The 17,007-nt window shown below is 42.7% G+C and overlaps 1 protein-coding gene across 2 annotated transcripts; it reads right to left on the bottom strand.

Annotated features, from left to right (window-relative positions):
* Positions 1–584: 584 nt before the first annotated feature.
* slain2 (SLAIN family member 2) lies at positions 585–15,690 on the bottom strand. 2 transcript variants are annotated; one of them, XM_014975848.2, is made up of 9 exons: positions 14,964–15,690; positions 11,790–11,932; positions 7,988–8,155; positions 7,732–7,905; positions 7,282–7,641; positions 6,085–6,231; positions 5,048–5,134; positions 3,453–3,660; positions 585–2,194 (listed from the first exon to the last, which is right to left on the bottom strand). In XM_014975848.2, exons 1-9 carry the CDS (start codon positions 15,446–15,448, stop codon positions 2,131–2,133), a joined length of 1,836 nt encoding a protein of 611 aa, XP_014831334.2. In that variant the 5' UTR covers positions 15,449–15,690; the 3' UTR covers positions 585–2,130. The 2 variants fall into 2 exon arrangements, with proteins under 2 accessions (XP_014831334.2, XP_014831337.1); XM_014975851.2 differs by lacking the exon at positions 5,048–5,134.
* Positions 15,691–17,007: the final 1,317 nt, after the last annotated feature.

Here is a 17,007-nt window from a genome sequence, read left to right as displayed (position 1 = left end):
CTCCAATCTATTTTTAGCCATTATTAAAGTCCATTAGCAGTTTAGCACTGAAGTCCTCTAGATCAGACATCCTGAGCAACATTAATGGATTACGGTGATCTCTCCTCACAATAAATCACCACATTCAGCATCATCCATGTGAACCGTCTGTTTTTTGTGTCCCCAGCCCTCAGAAGCAGAGTCTGCAGCACAACACCGTCTCACTCTTCAAGAGGATACGAGTCCTGACGTCACGCCTTTGAGGTCCAGTATGGGATGGGATGATTTGGAACCACTCCGTGATTCAATCTCCTCTTCGCTCTGCACAAACATCACAGGCTGTTCCTGGCAACCAGGAAGTGACTTCAGGTACGTAATGAGGTTTGTGTGTTGAATACATAATGCTTTTAAAGACGTTACTGAAATGATGGCTACCTAGCTTGCCAGATAGTCATTAACTATACATTTTGGTTTATAATTCTAGTTTTTCTAGTAATTTACATCAATTACTTAATCTTATTTCATTTATTGATATTGTTCAACCAAATTAAACCCAACTTTTTGTTTTGGATGGAGGAAAAAAAAACAAGTCAGAGGCTACAGAAGAAAGGAGAAACTTTTAAAGTTTTATTTGAAATGTGACTTTACACAGCAAAACCAAATGTCATGGTTGTGGCTATAAAAAGGTTCATTAACAAAAAATGGTTCACACAAAGTGTGTGCTATATGTCTTTGCAACATTCATCCTGGCTTCCCACAAAATCTGAGCTTTGACAGAGGCACCCATCTCTTTAATAAATAGTTTCATTTACAGAACCAGTATTTTTATATATATATATATATATATAAATACAAAGGCAAAAGGAACATTTTAAAGCAATTATAAGTGTGTTGATTTAGTTACAAAAACAAACAGGCAAGCATATTAACCAGGCATAGATGCAAAGCTGAAAACATCATTGGCAAAAAAAGATCTTGGCACAAATCATAAACAAACTCAAGTGAAATTTTAAATTATAGGCACTGGTTGAAGACACCCACCAAAGCAATGACCCAAACACCTGTTTTAACACCGGCATGCCTTTCTTGATTCATGTAGCACGTCACGTGAAAGCCTATCAAAACCTTCCAAATTATTTTCAATTCCTTTTATTTTTCCCCTCTTGAACGACACACAGATCACTGGGAAACAGTAGAGTTGTCTTGGTTGCATCGGCTGAATGGGTGACAGTGATAACTTCTCCATAACAACAAAAAAGAAAACGAGTCAGATTCTGGAAACCAATACAACTTCGGTTTATTGATGAGCTGTCCTTTAACTGAGCACTGTGAGAAATGTCCTGTAGGGGGCGTTATAGAACTGAGGCTTTGGCCGCCGCTTCCCTCACTCTCTGGTTTCCACCAGAACTGATCTGACACTTCAAGACAAAAAAGACGTGGCTTTGGAGAGTTAGCTTGCAGCTGAGGTTCATAATGAACATTCTCAAGAAACAGAATTTTTTTTTAATTCAAAATACTGATATGGATGTTTGGACATATGCTTCTTAAATAATTTGAATAAATAATTTGTAAAACAAACTTGTGCATACATTCTGGCTGACATTTTTATTTTTTTTACTTTATGAGAGGAAGGATTAAAGAGTTCAACCCACACAAGAGAGGTGCTTTCACTGTTGCAAGACATCAAACAATTCTCTTAACATCACGGGACAGTTCACCTGCACGCCATCGTCATAGAGATCACTCACCAACACCTGCTGAACACAGAGCAGAACAACAACAGAAATGTGTGGGAACATTTCAACCTGAGGGAGGTGACAGGAGAGCAGAGGAGGCGGGAGGGAGGTTGGGCATGGAGGCATGACTGCAGGCAGCGTGTCCTCTGCTGGGTTCTTTGGCATTTTCTGTGTAGGCCGCACTAGATGCCCGAGGGCCCCCCGTCCCCCGCAGAGCCAGCCCCCCCAGAGAACGATGATGGGATGAATGCCCTTTGACACACTGTGGAGTCTCTCCTCTCCTTTTTAAAACTCTGATTTAGACACGTCTGTCTGTCTCTTTAAGGAAAATCTTGTCTAGGTACATAAAGTGCCTTGTTGTGTTGTCGCCTTCCTTCTGATAGTGTGGCCGGAGAGCGCCCCCTGCTGGCTGGGCTCAGTAACAACCTTCTCTCCAGTTGTCGCCTGTGCTGCCGTAAGATCTGGGAGCAGGAAGAGATCTAAAGGAAAACACAAAGAATTACATTTTGATAAGAGTACGTTATGTCTACAGTTATAAATTATACAAAGTATCTACAATGTTGGGGTTTTTAAAATTAGCTCAAGACCTGTAAAGAACCAGACACAAGACCAATGAGGTCTTCCTTTGCAAAAGGAGAGATCCACGACCTCTAACCGGCTCAGGATCAAACTCTGCTTGGGAATTGGCTTTTATTATGATGACCTTCTACAGTGGAACAGTGCTGAGATAACAGAACCGATGGACCCATCGAGTGGGAAATTACATTATAGATAAAGAAAGAACCTTAAAGAATAACTGGTCAGAGCCAGTTAGGTAACTGAACACATTTAGATAAAACACTCAAAAAAACGATAAAACAATGATTAGTTTTACCCAACAAGTTAAAGCATAGGAATTAGAATATTAGAAATGAATTTCAGCAATTTGATGCATTTTTTTTTTTTTACATCGTAGTTGAGAACATGAGAAGCCACCAGGTTTAGACAGCTTGTTTGAAATGCAACTAGCAATTATTTTACTAATCAATTATTCTATTAATTATTATGATTAATTGGATAAAAAACTGGCACATTTAGCAGATCTTTAATTTAACCACTTAAGCATTTTTAATACAAAATTGAAAATGCAGTAAAAGATGCAAATAAATAATTCACTTCCCTTTTTAAAATAAAAACAAATTTATTGCCTAAAATGTAACAAAGCATTCCTTTAGTGTATATTTAACTTCTAACGTGTGAAAAAAATGAGCTTCTTTTTTTATACAGAATCTGAACTGAGTGAAGCTAAAACTATGCAACTGCATGAGTTTTGGGCAAGAATATATCGACAGATAAAGTTTCTTTTTTTCCATATATGTATATATTTTTAATACAGTTTTGGCTTAATGGCTACCTAAGCATGTTGTTCTTTCAGCAAACTGGCAATTTTTGTATTTAAAGATTAATCAATCAGTAAATTAGTCGACAATTATTTCAATAATCGATTCATCATGAGTAATCCAATTGATTGTTTCAACCTCAGAGAGGGAGTATATTAAATCTCTGAAATTGGATTTCTGTAGGAAAGTTGTGAACAAATATCTTGCCCTGTAACGGGTAGTGCTCTTAAAGTTTTCATCTTGGTAAATGCTGATTAGTTTCCATGGAAACTTATTTGAACTGGATTACTGATATAAATCCGATGACATTTAAACAACGGAGATGTGTAGAAGCGTAGGAGAACACAGCTAGGCGTACCTGCGCACTGGTTGCGCCAGCTTGCTGCGAGGCAGAGGGATGCCTCCTCCTGCAGCAGCACTCGGTCGAGGAAGGCCACTGCGGGGCGGAGCCAGCGAGCGGGTCGGGGTGGAGGTGGCAGAACTGGGGGTGGATGTGGCCTTTACAGGCTGCCTCAGAGCCAGCGGCGATGGCGTGGCCGGAGTTCGGAGCTTACTGGGAGAGGGGACTGCAGACGGGTAAAGAAGGAAGGAGGTCAGGTGTAACCGAGTTACGCGAGTCGTTCTTAAACTTACACCACTTATTTGTCTACTTTAGCGATGACATGGTGATCAACAATGCAATGGTGTGAGACTGGCATTAATGTGAGGTCAGTAGAGCAGCATGAAAGAGTACGGTGATATTAAAAAAAATAACATCCCACTACCACAAATGATCCTTATTGGTCGGAACTACAAAATGGTCACTCAAGCATAAAATGAAACGGATCTTATCGGACACAGCTGCTGACTGATGATTTGTCATGTGTTGACAGAATGAGGCGAGTCACAAACGGAGCAAAAACAAGGACAGTCCAAAAGCACAACATCGATACAACCAGGGAGCGCAAACACAGTCACAGGATACTTAGAGACGAGAGCCGCCAGTGAATACTCACTGAAATCACCTTCTTCTCCAAAGCAACAGGAGAGTGGGACTGGACAAAGACAACAGAGACAGGCCTTAATTCAGAGCAGGCAGGAAGGGGATGTGGGCGGGAATGTCGGACTGTTTTATTACTTATAGGACCCAAAAATCACATAGCAGCCATATTTCTAAATCCACTTGCTACAGCTGGTTGATGAGATTCTGGGGTTATATTTAAACACAGTCTGGCTATTTGACTATGGATGGAAAATTTGAAATCCTCTAGATGTCTGCAGTTCACTCAGGCTCTGAAGTTAGCTTTATAGCTAAAGCGCTGACCCGGGGTCATGGTGGCGCACGTGTCCTTGAGGTGGCTGGTCATGCGCTTTGCCTCTCATTCAAACAGGTCGATTTGTAGGGCGGGTTTCAGTTCACCTGGACTGGCCTTTATGTGAATACTGCACCAAGGTAGGCGTCAAGTATGCTCGGCTCACAGGCTCTCAACTCAAACTTTCAAAGGTTTCAGACTGAAAGCTTGTGCTGAGCCGAGCAAACGATGCGGGAGAAATACCGATTTAGATTAATGTATCCAGTTACCAATGCTAACCGTATTGAATGCTACTATAACATCCTGTTAGCAATCCAGCAAGTCCTATTTGTTTATAAAAACCAAATAAAATAAACAATCAGCTGAACACTGTCCCCTCTGTCATCAGACTGTAATACAACCAGTCTGCTCCACCGTGTTATTTCCTCCATCTTCACAAAGAGAGCTGCACAAACAGCATCTAAAATGCATTACCTTACAGCCTCAGAGACAACAAGCTGAGTGCCTTAATGCACTTCGCTCACATCCTTTTCAGCCCCATAAATATGGCGAGCTCATCATCTACACTCGTCGATAGCCCATGCTTTCAGTGTGTCAGAAGTTGTGCACATGTCAGTGTGTGAGATCACTTGGACAGCCTCCAGCTGGTTCAGGCCGTTACCTCGCAGGGCGGTTGGCTTTTGGAGAAGCTGTTTGGGTTTCGGGGATGAGCGAGAAGTACCGGAGCATCTTGGGAGCTGAGCAGCAGCTGGAAAACACGGCACAAGTCAACACGGACGTCTGAGAATCACTGCTTCACTGGAGATTCATAAAGAAAGCCTGAGAAGTCCACCAGGGGGCTCCACACACGAACAGTTTGAGGATGCTTCCTCTAGGAGGTGGAGAAGTCCAGAGGGAAGAAAAAAAGAGGGTGTGGGTTACCCGTGCTTTACAGTGAAGAGAAGACAGTGGTTAGGTGGGCCTGCATGCCTGGTGCCACCAAAGCTCAGGTAGAAACAGAGAGAGGACCAACATGTGCCACCGTTTAAGATGCAATGAAGATCTTCTGCAGCCCAGGAGGAAACAGAATCTGATCTAAAGCATGAAGACCAAGAGTTCCCCGTCCCGCAGACGGCCATGTCAGAGTCAGCAGCTGAAACCTGCTCTGTTCCTACTGATCCTGGATTTAGAAAACACCATTACCTTTCCCTCTCTTTACAGGATTACCTTAAATGGATAGTCGTTACTTACAGAGTGAGGATTTTACCCAGAAAGAACACAACTAGAGTTAAATCTGAGGGAAATATGTTAGTGTGAAAGGTCCTCCAACCAGCTGCCAGTACCATGCTTTTACTCTGCAGGTTGGGAGCATTCCATTCGTGTTAAAGTTAGACAGGAGGAAAAGATAAATAAAAGATGTTACAACCAAGACTCATCAAAGAGGATCCCCCCGCACACACACACCCAAACAACAAAGCCATGTCACTACAAAGCAGCAGAGTCCCTCCAGAGGAAGAACAACACAAATCCCACTCACACAAGGACTAACAGGAGATTACAAAGCCTGTCATGTTGCTGAGCTGCAGAACAAAACAAATGCTTGAATAATGTCAGCGGAGTGGTTACAATATTTAATCTGAAGGCTGCTGCAGCATGAATAAGGTTTGTTTGTTGGAGTCGCATCGGATCGCTCAGGACACCGTCAGGACTGATACTCACTGGCAGACTGGCTCTGGTGTCGGGGAGAGCCGCCGTTTGGCACTTGAAGGTTGGACTCGCAGCTGCGGCTGTTCTTGACCGGTTCTGGCGACTGAGCCGTCACGGCGGTCGAGCGCGTGAGGTTGGGAAGACTTCGGCGAAGCTTTTCTGCAGCACCAGGACAGACGGCGAATGAGCTCAAAGCGAACGGCAGAGAAGTACCGACACGTTTCCATGAGATACCGATATTCTCATGGAGCTGCTGACTTGAAATTCACACCAGATGTCAGTAATAAGAAATCTACACAAGCGTTTCTTTGTGTGGATCACTTGAATTGTTACTAGGGCTTAAAGATAAAATATCTGATTTCTTCATACCAGATCCGACTTTAAGATTTTTTTTTCTTCTTACTTTCTTTTCTACAGACATTACAAATGAGAGAAATCATCCTTTCTGTGAGTTGAGTAACAGCATACTAGAGAATGTTTGTTTAATTACAAGAATATTCGCAGAATAAAGATGCAATTTTACCGGGTGGGTTATCAAAATCGAACAACCTCCATCCATGTGATACTTTCTCCAAATTAGTCGTTTGCACGATTGTTTCAAAATCCTGCTACTGACAATAACTTGATGCTAATGTGTTAAAAGAAAAAGTACTTCCTTATCTGTAAATCCAATGCCAGAGTATAACTTAACAAGATGCTCAACATTTCTTATTTTAATTTTTTATTTTTGTGTAGAAGTTTTCATAAAATCACTACTTCATTCTCCTAATATCACGACTTTATTCAGCTAATATTGTGACATTATTATTATATTGTTTCAACTTTATTCCCAGCCAACTACGACTGCTTGTAATATTATGACTTAAGACCTGTAATTAATAAAATGTAGCCTAGCACTGATATTTTGTCATAGTTAACCTGAATTCAAAGTCCAAGTGAACAGAAACTGTAAAACAAAGTGACAGGCGCTGACATAACTTTGACCTGTGGGAAACCAAAGAGTGAAATGGTTAAAAAAAAATTAAAAACGTTCTAAAAAGTAATTTTACTTTGAGCCTCCAATAAAATCTTCCCACCTATCCATCTTTCCACCTATAAAATCGATTTATTGCCCTAATTGTTACCATTGATTTCATGTCAACAGCTCTAAATCAGATTTTGAATTAGAAAAGCACTGATAACTTCAATACTTGTGAGGTCTGTGTTTACCTTCATTCTTAACCACGCTGGTCTGCAGGTCATGGCCGTGGCCCTGCAGCGAGTGGCGCGGCTGCTGCAGCCGGCTGATGATGGGCTGCGGTGAGCCCCGGCTGTGGCCGTAGTCGATGGAGCGGGCCGGTGAGCGCGAGCGGGGGGAGTTCCTCGGGGAGACACGGGGGGAGTGGCGAGGGGAAGGACTGAAACGGCTGGAGGGCAGGTTGGAGGCGAAGGACATGTGCACCGCCTCTTCCTCGTCCTCCAGACTGTGCGCGTCCAACTCCTGGTCGCTGAAGGTGCTGCGCCGCAGCGAGTGGCAGGAAGAACCCGAGCTCCGCCTGGACGCCGTGGCGGCGTACTCCTGCCTCAAACCTGCCAACAGACATGAATGGTGTAACATAAATGCTTTGGGAGGCAGAACGTCAGAGCACAGCTGTAGGTAGAAGCGTTGCGGTAACGTACTCTCTTCCTGCATGCGAGCCATTATCTGGACGTCTGTGACGTCGTTGAGTTTGTACGTAGTCGAGGAGCCCACCGAGTCCTCGTCCATCTCCGATGTGCTCAGCTCGCTGTCCACTGAGGACTGCGGACTGATCGCCGGAGGATTTCTCTCCGCCGCTGCGTTTCTCTGGTGCACTGGACAGGAAGTCATTCATGGACATTTCAGTCTCCCACTAAACAAATACAGCGCAGCAGAGTGAGATAACAAGCGCCCTACCAGAGTTACTGGGCATCAGCTGCTGGCGGACAATGGGAACTCTGCAGGGCGTTGAGGAGGGGGAGTTGAAGCCGCTGCTGTAGGGGCTGTTGGCTGCATTTGTGCTATATGGGCTTCCGTAGCTCTGCTGGAGATAAGGGCTTCCATACAGGCTCCTGCGCTTGTTGGCTAAAACAACAAGAACAGACCATGACTGAATGAATAAATGCCAAACCAAACAGTTCCTTCAGGAAATTGCGATCACAATTACCAGTGTAAACTCACTCATGACTCTCACATTTTGTGCAATTTTCACCAGTCAACGCAACTTTACTACAAATTTGACCATCTTAATGTTTTCTGGCTCTCCTTTTCTGACCGATCTCTGCAACTGAGTTTTGACCAATCTTCTTAAATTTATCTTCCTGTTTCGCAACATCTCATGAAAAAGCCAAACTTGCAAGATGAAAGCATGTGTGACGCTAAACAGTAACCTTAGCTCGTTTCTTTTCTTTTTGCAAAATCCATTTGGTGACGTTCAGTATGACCTCCTCATACTCTAAAAATGTCATGTTTATTCTGATTCAATGATTATTTTGCACTCCTCAGGATTTTATTTGTGTTAAAGGTGCTTCTTGAAGAACATACTTGGAAATGTTATTTGCACTTTAAATATTAACTGTGTTAAAACCTTGTCCTTTTGTGGGAAGGTTATGTGCAGCAATTTCAACTTTTGTAAGCCTACACAATGATGCAACAAATGTTTAAAATAAAATCAACTTTGATCACAACATTTTGAAAAGGGTGCTGCAAAAATCAGTAATTTCAGGTTGCTACAATTAAAAAAAACAACAAAAAAAAAACTAAAAAGAATCACTGCAACTTCCTGGAGGGACAGACTAATTCTAAACATTAATTGAAATCTTTTATACTGCTTCCGTTCGGTGTGGCACCGTTTCGCCCTGATCTGCCGCAGTGTGTTGGGTCTCAGTGTGTGAGCCAGCGCCTCAATGAAAGCTCTGTACTGTGCTGTAAGTCCGGTCGAGTGTCCAGCACCGTATGCTGAGTGCAGGCCTGATGGAGTTCCTAAACAATGCACACCATTCAATCCATATGCAGGCAGAACAATGCGATTCTCTGTGACAGCCTGCAAACCAGCAGTCAGAAAGCTCCATTCCTGAGCCCAATGATCTCAATCTGAACCTGGCAGATGGTTAACCGGGAAACCTCTGGTGGTTTGGAAGGCCGTCGTCTCGTTTTCCGACCCCAGAGTTCCTTTCTCCTTCTGGCTGGGTGTGTTTACGCTGCTCTGTGGTGAATGGAAAGCAGCCTTTTAAGGCCGACTTCCTTCTCCATCCACCTGGCCTCTTTCACTTTCCCTCTTCCTTCACCCTCAGGCTCGGCACTCTGTCCTCCTGCATTATTCAGGAAATTCCAGCATGTCCATCCTGCAAACATCTGCATGGATCAGCTGCTGAGGAATGTCGACAACACATCGACATGTAGGTCTGTAATGCTGAGTGAAATGGACAAATCAGTGCTCTGCTTTCCCCATTTTTCTACTTCTGGTAGAAGTTTCTGGTTTGGACCTAGGTAAGGTCGGACGGCTTCTTAAGGATTTTGCGGCTGTTGCATAACATGCCCCATCGCATCAGCTCGCTGTCATTCCACAAAGACACGGGCCAATCAAAGGGAGCTGCAGCTCGGGGACGAACTAAAATAGTATGCCCTAAAACTCTCATGTCCTGAAAGGAAGTGAAAAGAAATGCTGATCCCACCCACCATGATTAAAAAACAAAAAAGCTTAAGAACAATCACTTAAAGACGGAAAAACCCAAATAACCCAGCAACCAGCTGCTTCAAACCAAGCAGGATTAAATGTTTGAGAATGAAAAAAACAACAACCAAAAAACCAACACAAAGCTGAGTGTTGAAGTCCATAAAGAAGGAGCTAAAACAGCTGCAGAGAGCTGTGGGCAAATCACGAGAGAAGAACAAACAGAGACGCCTGTGTAAACAAGGAGATAAAGGCCAAAAAGGAGAAGAGGGATGAAACTGGCAGTGAAGTGTGAGACGGGCTGTGCTTGAACAGATTCTTAGGTGTGGGAGTCAAAGTTTCTGCTCAAAAAACGTGGCAAGTGACTCCAGCGGACATCTCTCTGCTGCGGGAGGCAGCTGTCAAAGCAGGAAGGAACCGCGTTCAACGGTTCCAGTCTATCAGGACTGCCTGACATGAGAGAAGACGTGCTGCTAACTCAGGGAGCTAACTCTCAGGCGTTTCCTCTGTAGAGGTTATGCAACCGAGACACGTCACCGGAGGTTCTGATTTTAGCCGGGTGTGCACTTACAAAAGGCATGGAGATTGATTGGAAACAAGGTAAAATATCTGACTGCTTTGTCAACGCGACTGCACAGAAGAAACAATATGCTGTTCTTTCACGTCTGTGCAGAGACAAACTAAACCAACACCATGGCAACAGGATTTCCAGGCTCTTGTTAGAAACTGGGTGTAATGGAAATTACTTGGGACTCACACGGGTGTGTCTTCTGACTCTGGTCCAAGTTTTCATAGAAGTTAGTAAAGTTGAAATTAGTTTAAGACAGAGAATAAATGAATAAACTTTTTATTGTGCACATGGCAGGAGAATCTAGGGCTTTTGCAGGTTTTACCAACTCAAATTTAAGGCTTTTTAAGACCACGATGAATGAAATTTTAGCAACAGAAATTTAAAGAACAAAATTGCATATTTTTCAGGTGCAGTTTTGCACACAATGCACCCATGGCTAGGTGCACTTTCTGCAAAAACCCTGGAATGGAAAGCTTTTTAGATTCACATGGGTCGACAGCAGAAGTGAGCCAATAGAAAACGAACGTCGTCCAGCCAACTGGTTATAAATGTATCCATAATAGACACAAAAAAATCCAGTTAGTTAGCTAATAAAGGTGCATTAGCAGCTAGTTACTTTTGATGTGTGTTCATTATGTCACAGAATACAATGAAGTCTGCGTGTGACTTAAACCTTTGCTGACCGAGAAGTCCTGTGAAAAAAACAGTTTAAAAAGTTACAAATTTTAAGACTTGCGATTCATGTATTTGAGGCCAACTTAGTTTTTTTTTCATGAATTTAAGACAATTTACAATCTCAATTTTAGATACTCATTTAAGGATGCATGGACACCCTGGAATCACATGAGAAGGCCAATGTAAGATGGCATCCATTAAAATATACACTGACATCACCTCCAACAGGCAGAATAACCCTTCAGCCTCATCGCTAAATCAAGACAGTGCAGTGAGACAAACATCTCCAAGCACATTCAATAACCTGAGGAAAATGATCCAGTAAACAAACACCAGCATTCCTGGATCTGGAGGAAAACGTGCATAGAGCTTTTCATTTAAGATTCCTGGACAACAAAGCAGAGAGTCCCATCTACCCCAGTACACAACCTTCAGCCCGACATGATCCAACGGTCACATGAGCATACCGCTGTCAAAATGGAAATGACCCGTCTCTTAGTTTAGCATTGAGGATCTGAAGCCAGTCCTCCGCCCCACACAACAACTATAATTAGTGGGAGTCCAAAAGTCAACAGCAGATATTGCAGCAACGGTGTGTTTGAATCCAGATTGAGCAACGGGATATTTTACACTCTTCAGTGTGACTGTGCCATTAACAACAAAATACAGCTGCTTGTTTTAAATGCTGCCATGTTATAACATAACTTCACTTCACTTTATGATAATTAGAGTCTTTTTTTTTAACTTGTGCTACTATTTAAATAAAAGATAAGAGGGAAAGATCACGTGTTTCAGGTTACCTGACAGGGTGAGGTCCAGTCTGTGGATGAGCGAGCGTTTGGCCGATTCCATCTCAGGACTCGGGTTGTCTAGAGTTTGCCGACACCACACTATAGGACTCAAGGTTTTTTGCAGCGGACTGTTCAGCTTTGATTCATATAACCTGAGATTAGAAAGGAGAAACAAATCAAGCAAACAAAATCTTTCCAAATGTTTTGTATTGTCTAGTTTCTAGTGCAAATATCTTAATACATTTGAAATAAGACAAAACTAACTTAAAAGTAACTTTTCAGAAATGTATAGGAGCTCGTTTCAAGTCAACAATTGATTAAACCACTCGTTCCACTAGAAGATTTTTTTAATAAGACATTTTTCCATAAGTGAAAAAAAAATCTGCCAATATTAATCAATATTAAGGAATTATTGACTTAAAACAAGCTCCTATATTTTGCTGAAAAGTGGTTTGTATGTTAGTTTTTGTCCTATTTCAAGTGTACTAAGACATTTGCACAAGAAAGTAGATGAAAAATACTTAGTAAGATTTTGTGTTTTTTAGTCCATAATGATTCAAGTCAACACATTTATTCAGCTCACTGTACAAACAGTAAACAAATTTACTAAACGCCGAACTGAATGCATTACAATGATGATCTATTTCAACTTCCTCCTTTAAATAAAAATCGTATCTTCACACCTCATATATTCTGGTTTCACTGCAACATGCAGCACAAGCAGGAAATAAGAGGGAACAAAGGGAAAGGAAAGTTTAAGAATAGCTTTAGCAATAACAAAGAAATCTGGTTTGGTGATCAGTGTGTTCATAACCCTCGAAGGATGCAGCCATCAAAGCTGAAAATAGGTGTAAAAGTTTTCAGGACATTACACAACTCAGCTGGCCTATTCTAAAAGTAAAGCAAATGTGTTTATGATCGAGATAAGATAAGAGAAGGAATCTGAGTCAGCAGCTGTCAGCGCTGTTGAATTCGTAGAGGAAGTCTGCGAGATGAAAGCAAAAGTGCTGCAGGGAAAGTGAAGCTAATCCTGGGAAATACCAGTTTAGCATCAAGACTGCATGTTTGCGCCACTTGTAAACTCTACGGAGGTCATTCAAGTACAGTACGGCGCTCAGTAAACCTGCGTCTCGAGATAAAACGAGCGTAGTAACCGACCATAGATGGGCCGAGCGCTGCAGCAGCAGGGAGCGTTTTAAATCCACTCTAATGCTAATTTATGGGATTACGGGAGTCTGTGACAAGAGCTGGCGAGATCTGGGCACTACGTGGTAATCCTGGATATCAAGCTGATGTAAAACAGACTGCGCCAAACGCTCTGCTGAGCACGAGTGAGCAGTGTTCAGAAGTAGCCTGACATCACTGCTGCAAACAACACAAATGACGGAGCTTGCCCCCTTTTTTTTTTTACCTGGACATCAGGGAGCTCAAATAATTAGACTGAAAAGGAGGTTTGCAAGATCTGCAGCAGTGTATTTACAGCCTTAACTTGGACGATAAATCACCGAGTAGAGCACATATTATGCTGCACAAAGAGCTGAGGATGCCTATTAGGGATCTTCTAAACAGCAGAAGCTGATTAAATGAGCATAAACAGGCATCTCTTAAGGAAGGCCCATCATTATGTTCGCCTACGTTTGGAACTACGACCTCACAAAATAACTCCTCCCTTCCAACTCACTTCCCATCGCCAACTATGCATGGCCTGTTTTTAAAACTCCACAGATTAAAAAAAAAAAAGTCCATCATATCATTGCTTCAATTGAAAACGCTTCTAGTAAATTGCCTGAATTTTCTAAGACAGTTTCTGCACACTGCTAGTCTGCTGGCTGAAATAAGGTCCAGAAGTGGAATCTGAAGGAGTGACAGAGGTCATTCCTACTAAGTTAAAGTTGCTAACTCTGGTAGCTTAATAACAGTGTTAGCTCAATTGCACTGCTAATGCTGTCTTAGCGTTAGCAGTTTTAGCGTAACATTGCTATTAAGCTGAAACTGCTGGTTTTAAAGTGTAGAGCTTATTTTCAAGTGTTTATTGTGTAAAATGTTTTACTCTTTAGCCATGCTGAGTTTTATAAAGTACTAGTGATTATCAGAAGGTGTTATTAGCCAGCTAGCTGTAGCCAGCCTGTCATTTGCACACCATCCAAACCGCTCTTACTTCTAGGTAATGAAAGTGTGGTTTGTTTCAGCCAGCTAGCCGGCAATATGCAGCAACAAGTAAGACGGAGAAGGTCCTGTGACATTTTACATTGGACACAGCTGAAGAAAACACTGACCATATTGCCTTTCTATGGTTTAGTTGTTTTGTAACTTTTTATCCCTGGTAAGCCTTGATATCACCGATCAGCCCATGGTATACGTCTCAATTCACTGCACAGACGGAGACGTCCTCACTATGTTAATCTTTCCAGACATTATAGTGAGAGTGCATTAGAGCTGCTGGGCAGACATGAGGGCTGCTGGATTAATTCTGATAAACAATACATGTTCCCAAACGCTAATCCTCGTCTGTGCGACCCTCAGACATGACCTGCTTATATCATAATGTAGCTCTCATTGTTTATGATCCCTGCAAATGCTGTGTTAGAGGTCAGCTTTGTGAAGGCGTTGTGGCTTTCAGTCCAGCGTGATGAGATGATTTCCCAGCTACGTCTCAGTTGGAGCTGCAGAGCTCCTGTAGCTCTGAGCCAAATGCTGTGCTAAGAGAATTGAGAGGAGGACTATAACCATGGCTACCTCTCCCACATGACTGCTGGCCAGGAAAACAAGTCGGTTTTCACTGTACACACTGATCTCCTTCCACCACTCCCAGGACAAGCTAAGCAATCTGTCACTTTAAAAGCGATCATCTGGAGTCCAAACCCATCAGAATTAGGTTTCACTAATGTGCTTCTAGAACAAGAAGTTTATGAATGGCTGAGGCCAAAGTACTCAGGTCAGGAGGGGGTGAAGGGTGGGTTGGCATCACCCATATGTGTGCCAAACAATCCCCTCTGGTGATCCACAATGCAGCTCCTTGTGGGGATGACTTCATTATTTCAGACAGTTTACTGGGGTGATTGTTAGCCAGGCGTCTATGTGGCAGCAGCTAATGTGTAGAGCAGCTGTGTTGGAGAAATGAAAGCTGCCAGCCAGCCCTGAAGACGCAGGCAAGTTTCCACCCAACACAAGCTCGTCACTCACCAGCTGTCCTCGTCTTCGTTTAGACAGTCCATGTCTTCAAGATCTAGGATGTCCACTTCATCTAGAATTGAGGTTTCCCCGTCAGCCGTCAGCCCCCCGGCGTTGTCTGGGTAGAGGGAGTTCATACTAGACAGAGAGGTGGCAGCAGATGCCCCCTCGCACTCATACGCCCTCTTGAAGCTGATGCCGTCGTAGGACAGCCGGGGTCTCGAGCAGCGGTTGTTCTCCACCGACCCACTGTAGCCGCCCGAACCGCCGAACCCCACCCCAGGGAAGCCGGCCAGACCGGCTGCCATCCCCACTGACAGGGAGGACGACTCGTACCCGGCGCTCAGGGGTCTGTGGTTCGCCGACATGGCTCCGGACGAAGACAACATCGTGGACCGGCTCCGGAGCTGCTCGTTCTGCTGCTCGAGTTTTTTCACCAAGTCCTGGAGCTTCCGCACCTCCAAGTCCGCGTTGATGTTAGAGTTGATATCCTCCATGGTGATTCCTCAGCCTGTCGAAAATCTACTGCGGTCCGGAGTGTTTTCTTCACGGTTACTCTGCCGACAGTCCCTTTCTTTCTCTTTTCCTTACCAATAACTACGTGTTCAAAGAAGACACTTTGGTGTTTGACTGACTTGGTGAGCTCAGCGTCGTCATCTTCTCTGGATATTCGCGTTTACGGGCAGGGTCGAGGCCATTTTCATAATACTCGTCACCAACTGTGAAAGACCAACAGGCGGCGGATAGCATACGTCACTGCGCTCGATATCGAGAGCGAGCACGTAACCAACACCTATTTGCTCGTGCACGTTGAACCACGTCATTAGGGAGGGCGCGGTAAATACAATAGATATTCATACGGTAAATATGTCTTGTAAACCAGAGTAAACGCCTCAGGACTGAAAGACTGCTAATAGCCATGTAGTTAAACAAATTCTAACGTTAGCTAAAACTGATGAAGACAACTTGCGCTCCATAAACAAATGCACGTGTCTCTTGTGACATCACACTAGGTACCAAACAAGTATAACCTGAGAAAGCAGTTTACAATTTATGAAGGCAGACCTATTTAGTAAGGGGGAAAAGCTTCATAAAACAAAACCAAAATCTTATCTACTTCTTGCTACATAATGAATGGACTCAAATTGACCTTATTTGTCAGAAGGCTGAGATTAATTTAATTTGCAAGACCCAGTCCTCATTACGCAGAGAAATGAATAAATGAAATGTAAAAAGGATTTCCCTGACAACATGAAGTAGGCTAACAGATGTTATAAGCACAGATTAGAAACAAAGTTATTAATGAAAGTAATTACAAATCAACTTCTAAGGCTTTGGAACCCAAGTGAACCACAGCGAGACCAAAATTACTCCAAAAAACACACAGACGACACATTCAGTAGGTCACAAAATAACCTAGAAAAACATCTAAAGTGCTGAAGGCCTCACCTGTCTTTGTTAATGTTCAACTTTAATGACATGGCAGTAAGAAATAAACTGGGCAAAATGGAGTCCTTGGGAGACGTCCAAGGCAAAAAACACTATTGAACAAACTATCAGCATTTAGAAAAAGAACACAATGGTTTGCCTATTCAGGGTCTGGACAGCTTGCGAAGGAGACTGACCATCTTTCTTGACCATAAACACAAGCATACTTAGGTTTATGAAGCAGGACAACAAACCAAAAGTTCACCTCAGAATGGCCTACTCAAAGTCTGGATTTAAACTGATTGAGATGTCGTGGCATGACCTTAAAACAGACTGTTCTTTGTTATAAAACCTAATGTTGTTTTGAGTACTTCCTTTCATTCTTTCCTCATTGCTGTTTATAGTTTTAAATCAAGTTCTTCCTTCAAAGGTGTTTGCTTGAATTCTGCAAAGCTGCAGGATTATAAAAAAATAAAATAAAATAAAAATAAGCCAAAAATAAATGAAAAATAAGCCACTAGAGCCAAAAAAAAATCTTTAATAAAAAAAAAAAAAAAGATAATGTTTAGGTTCATATGTATGAGAACATACAATTTAGAGTAAAAGAGGAAAATTACCCCACAAAAAA

This window comes from Poecilia mexicana, unplaced genomic scaffold (assembly GCF_051168715.1).
Source record: "Poecilia mexicana isolate PSO_F unplaced genomic scaffold, ASM5116871v1 scaffold_4, whole genome shotgun sequence".
Classification (NCBI taxonomy): Eukaryota; Metazoa; Chordata; class Actinopteri; order Cyprinodontiformes; family Poeciliidae; genus Poecilia; species Poecilia mexicana.
This window is presented reverse-complemented; position numbering and strand designations above follow the sequence as displayed.

What these genes read in the sequence shown, in the direction of transcription:
- slain2 (XM_014975848.2), bottom strand. Translation starts at nt 15,448, where the DNA reads ATGGAGGATATCAACTCTAACATCAACGCGGACTTGGAGGTGCGGAAG. An exon ending in ACTGGACCTCACCCTGTCAG is followed by an intron (nt 8,156 to 11,789) that starts GTAACCTGAAAC and finishes TTGTTGTTTTAG; the next exon opens with CCAACAAGCGCAGGAGCCTG. An exon ending in CAGCGTGGTTAAGAATGAAG is followed by an intron (nt 6,232 to 7,281) that starts GTAAACACAGAC and finishes CTGGTGCTGCAG; the next exon opens with AAAAGCTTCGCCGAAGTCTT.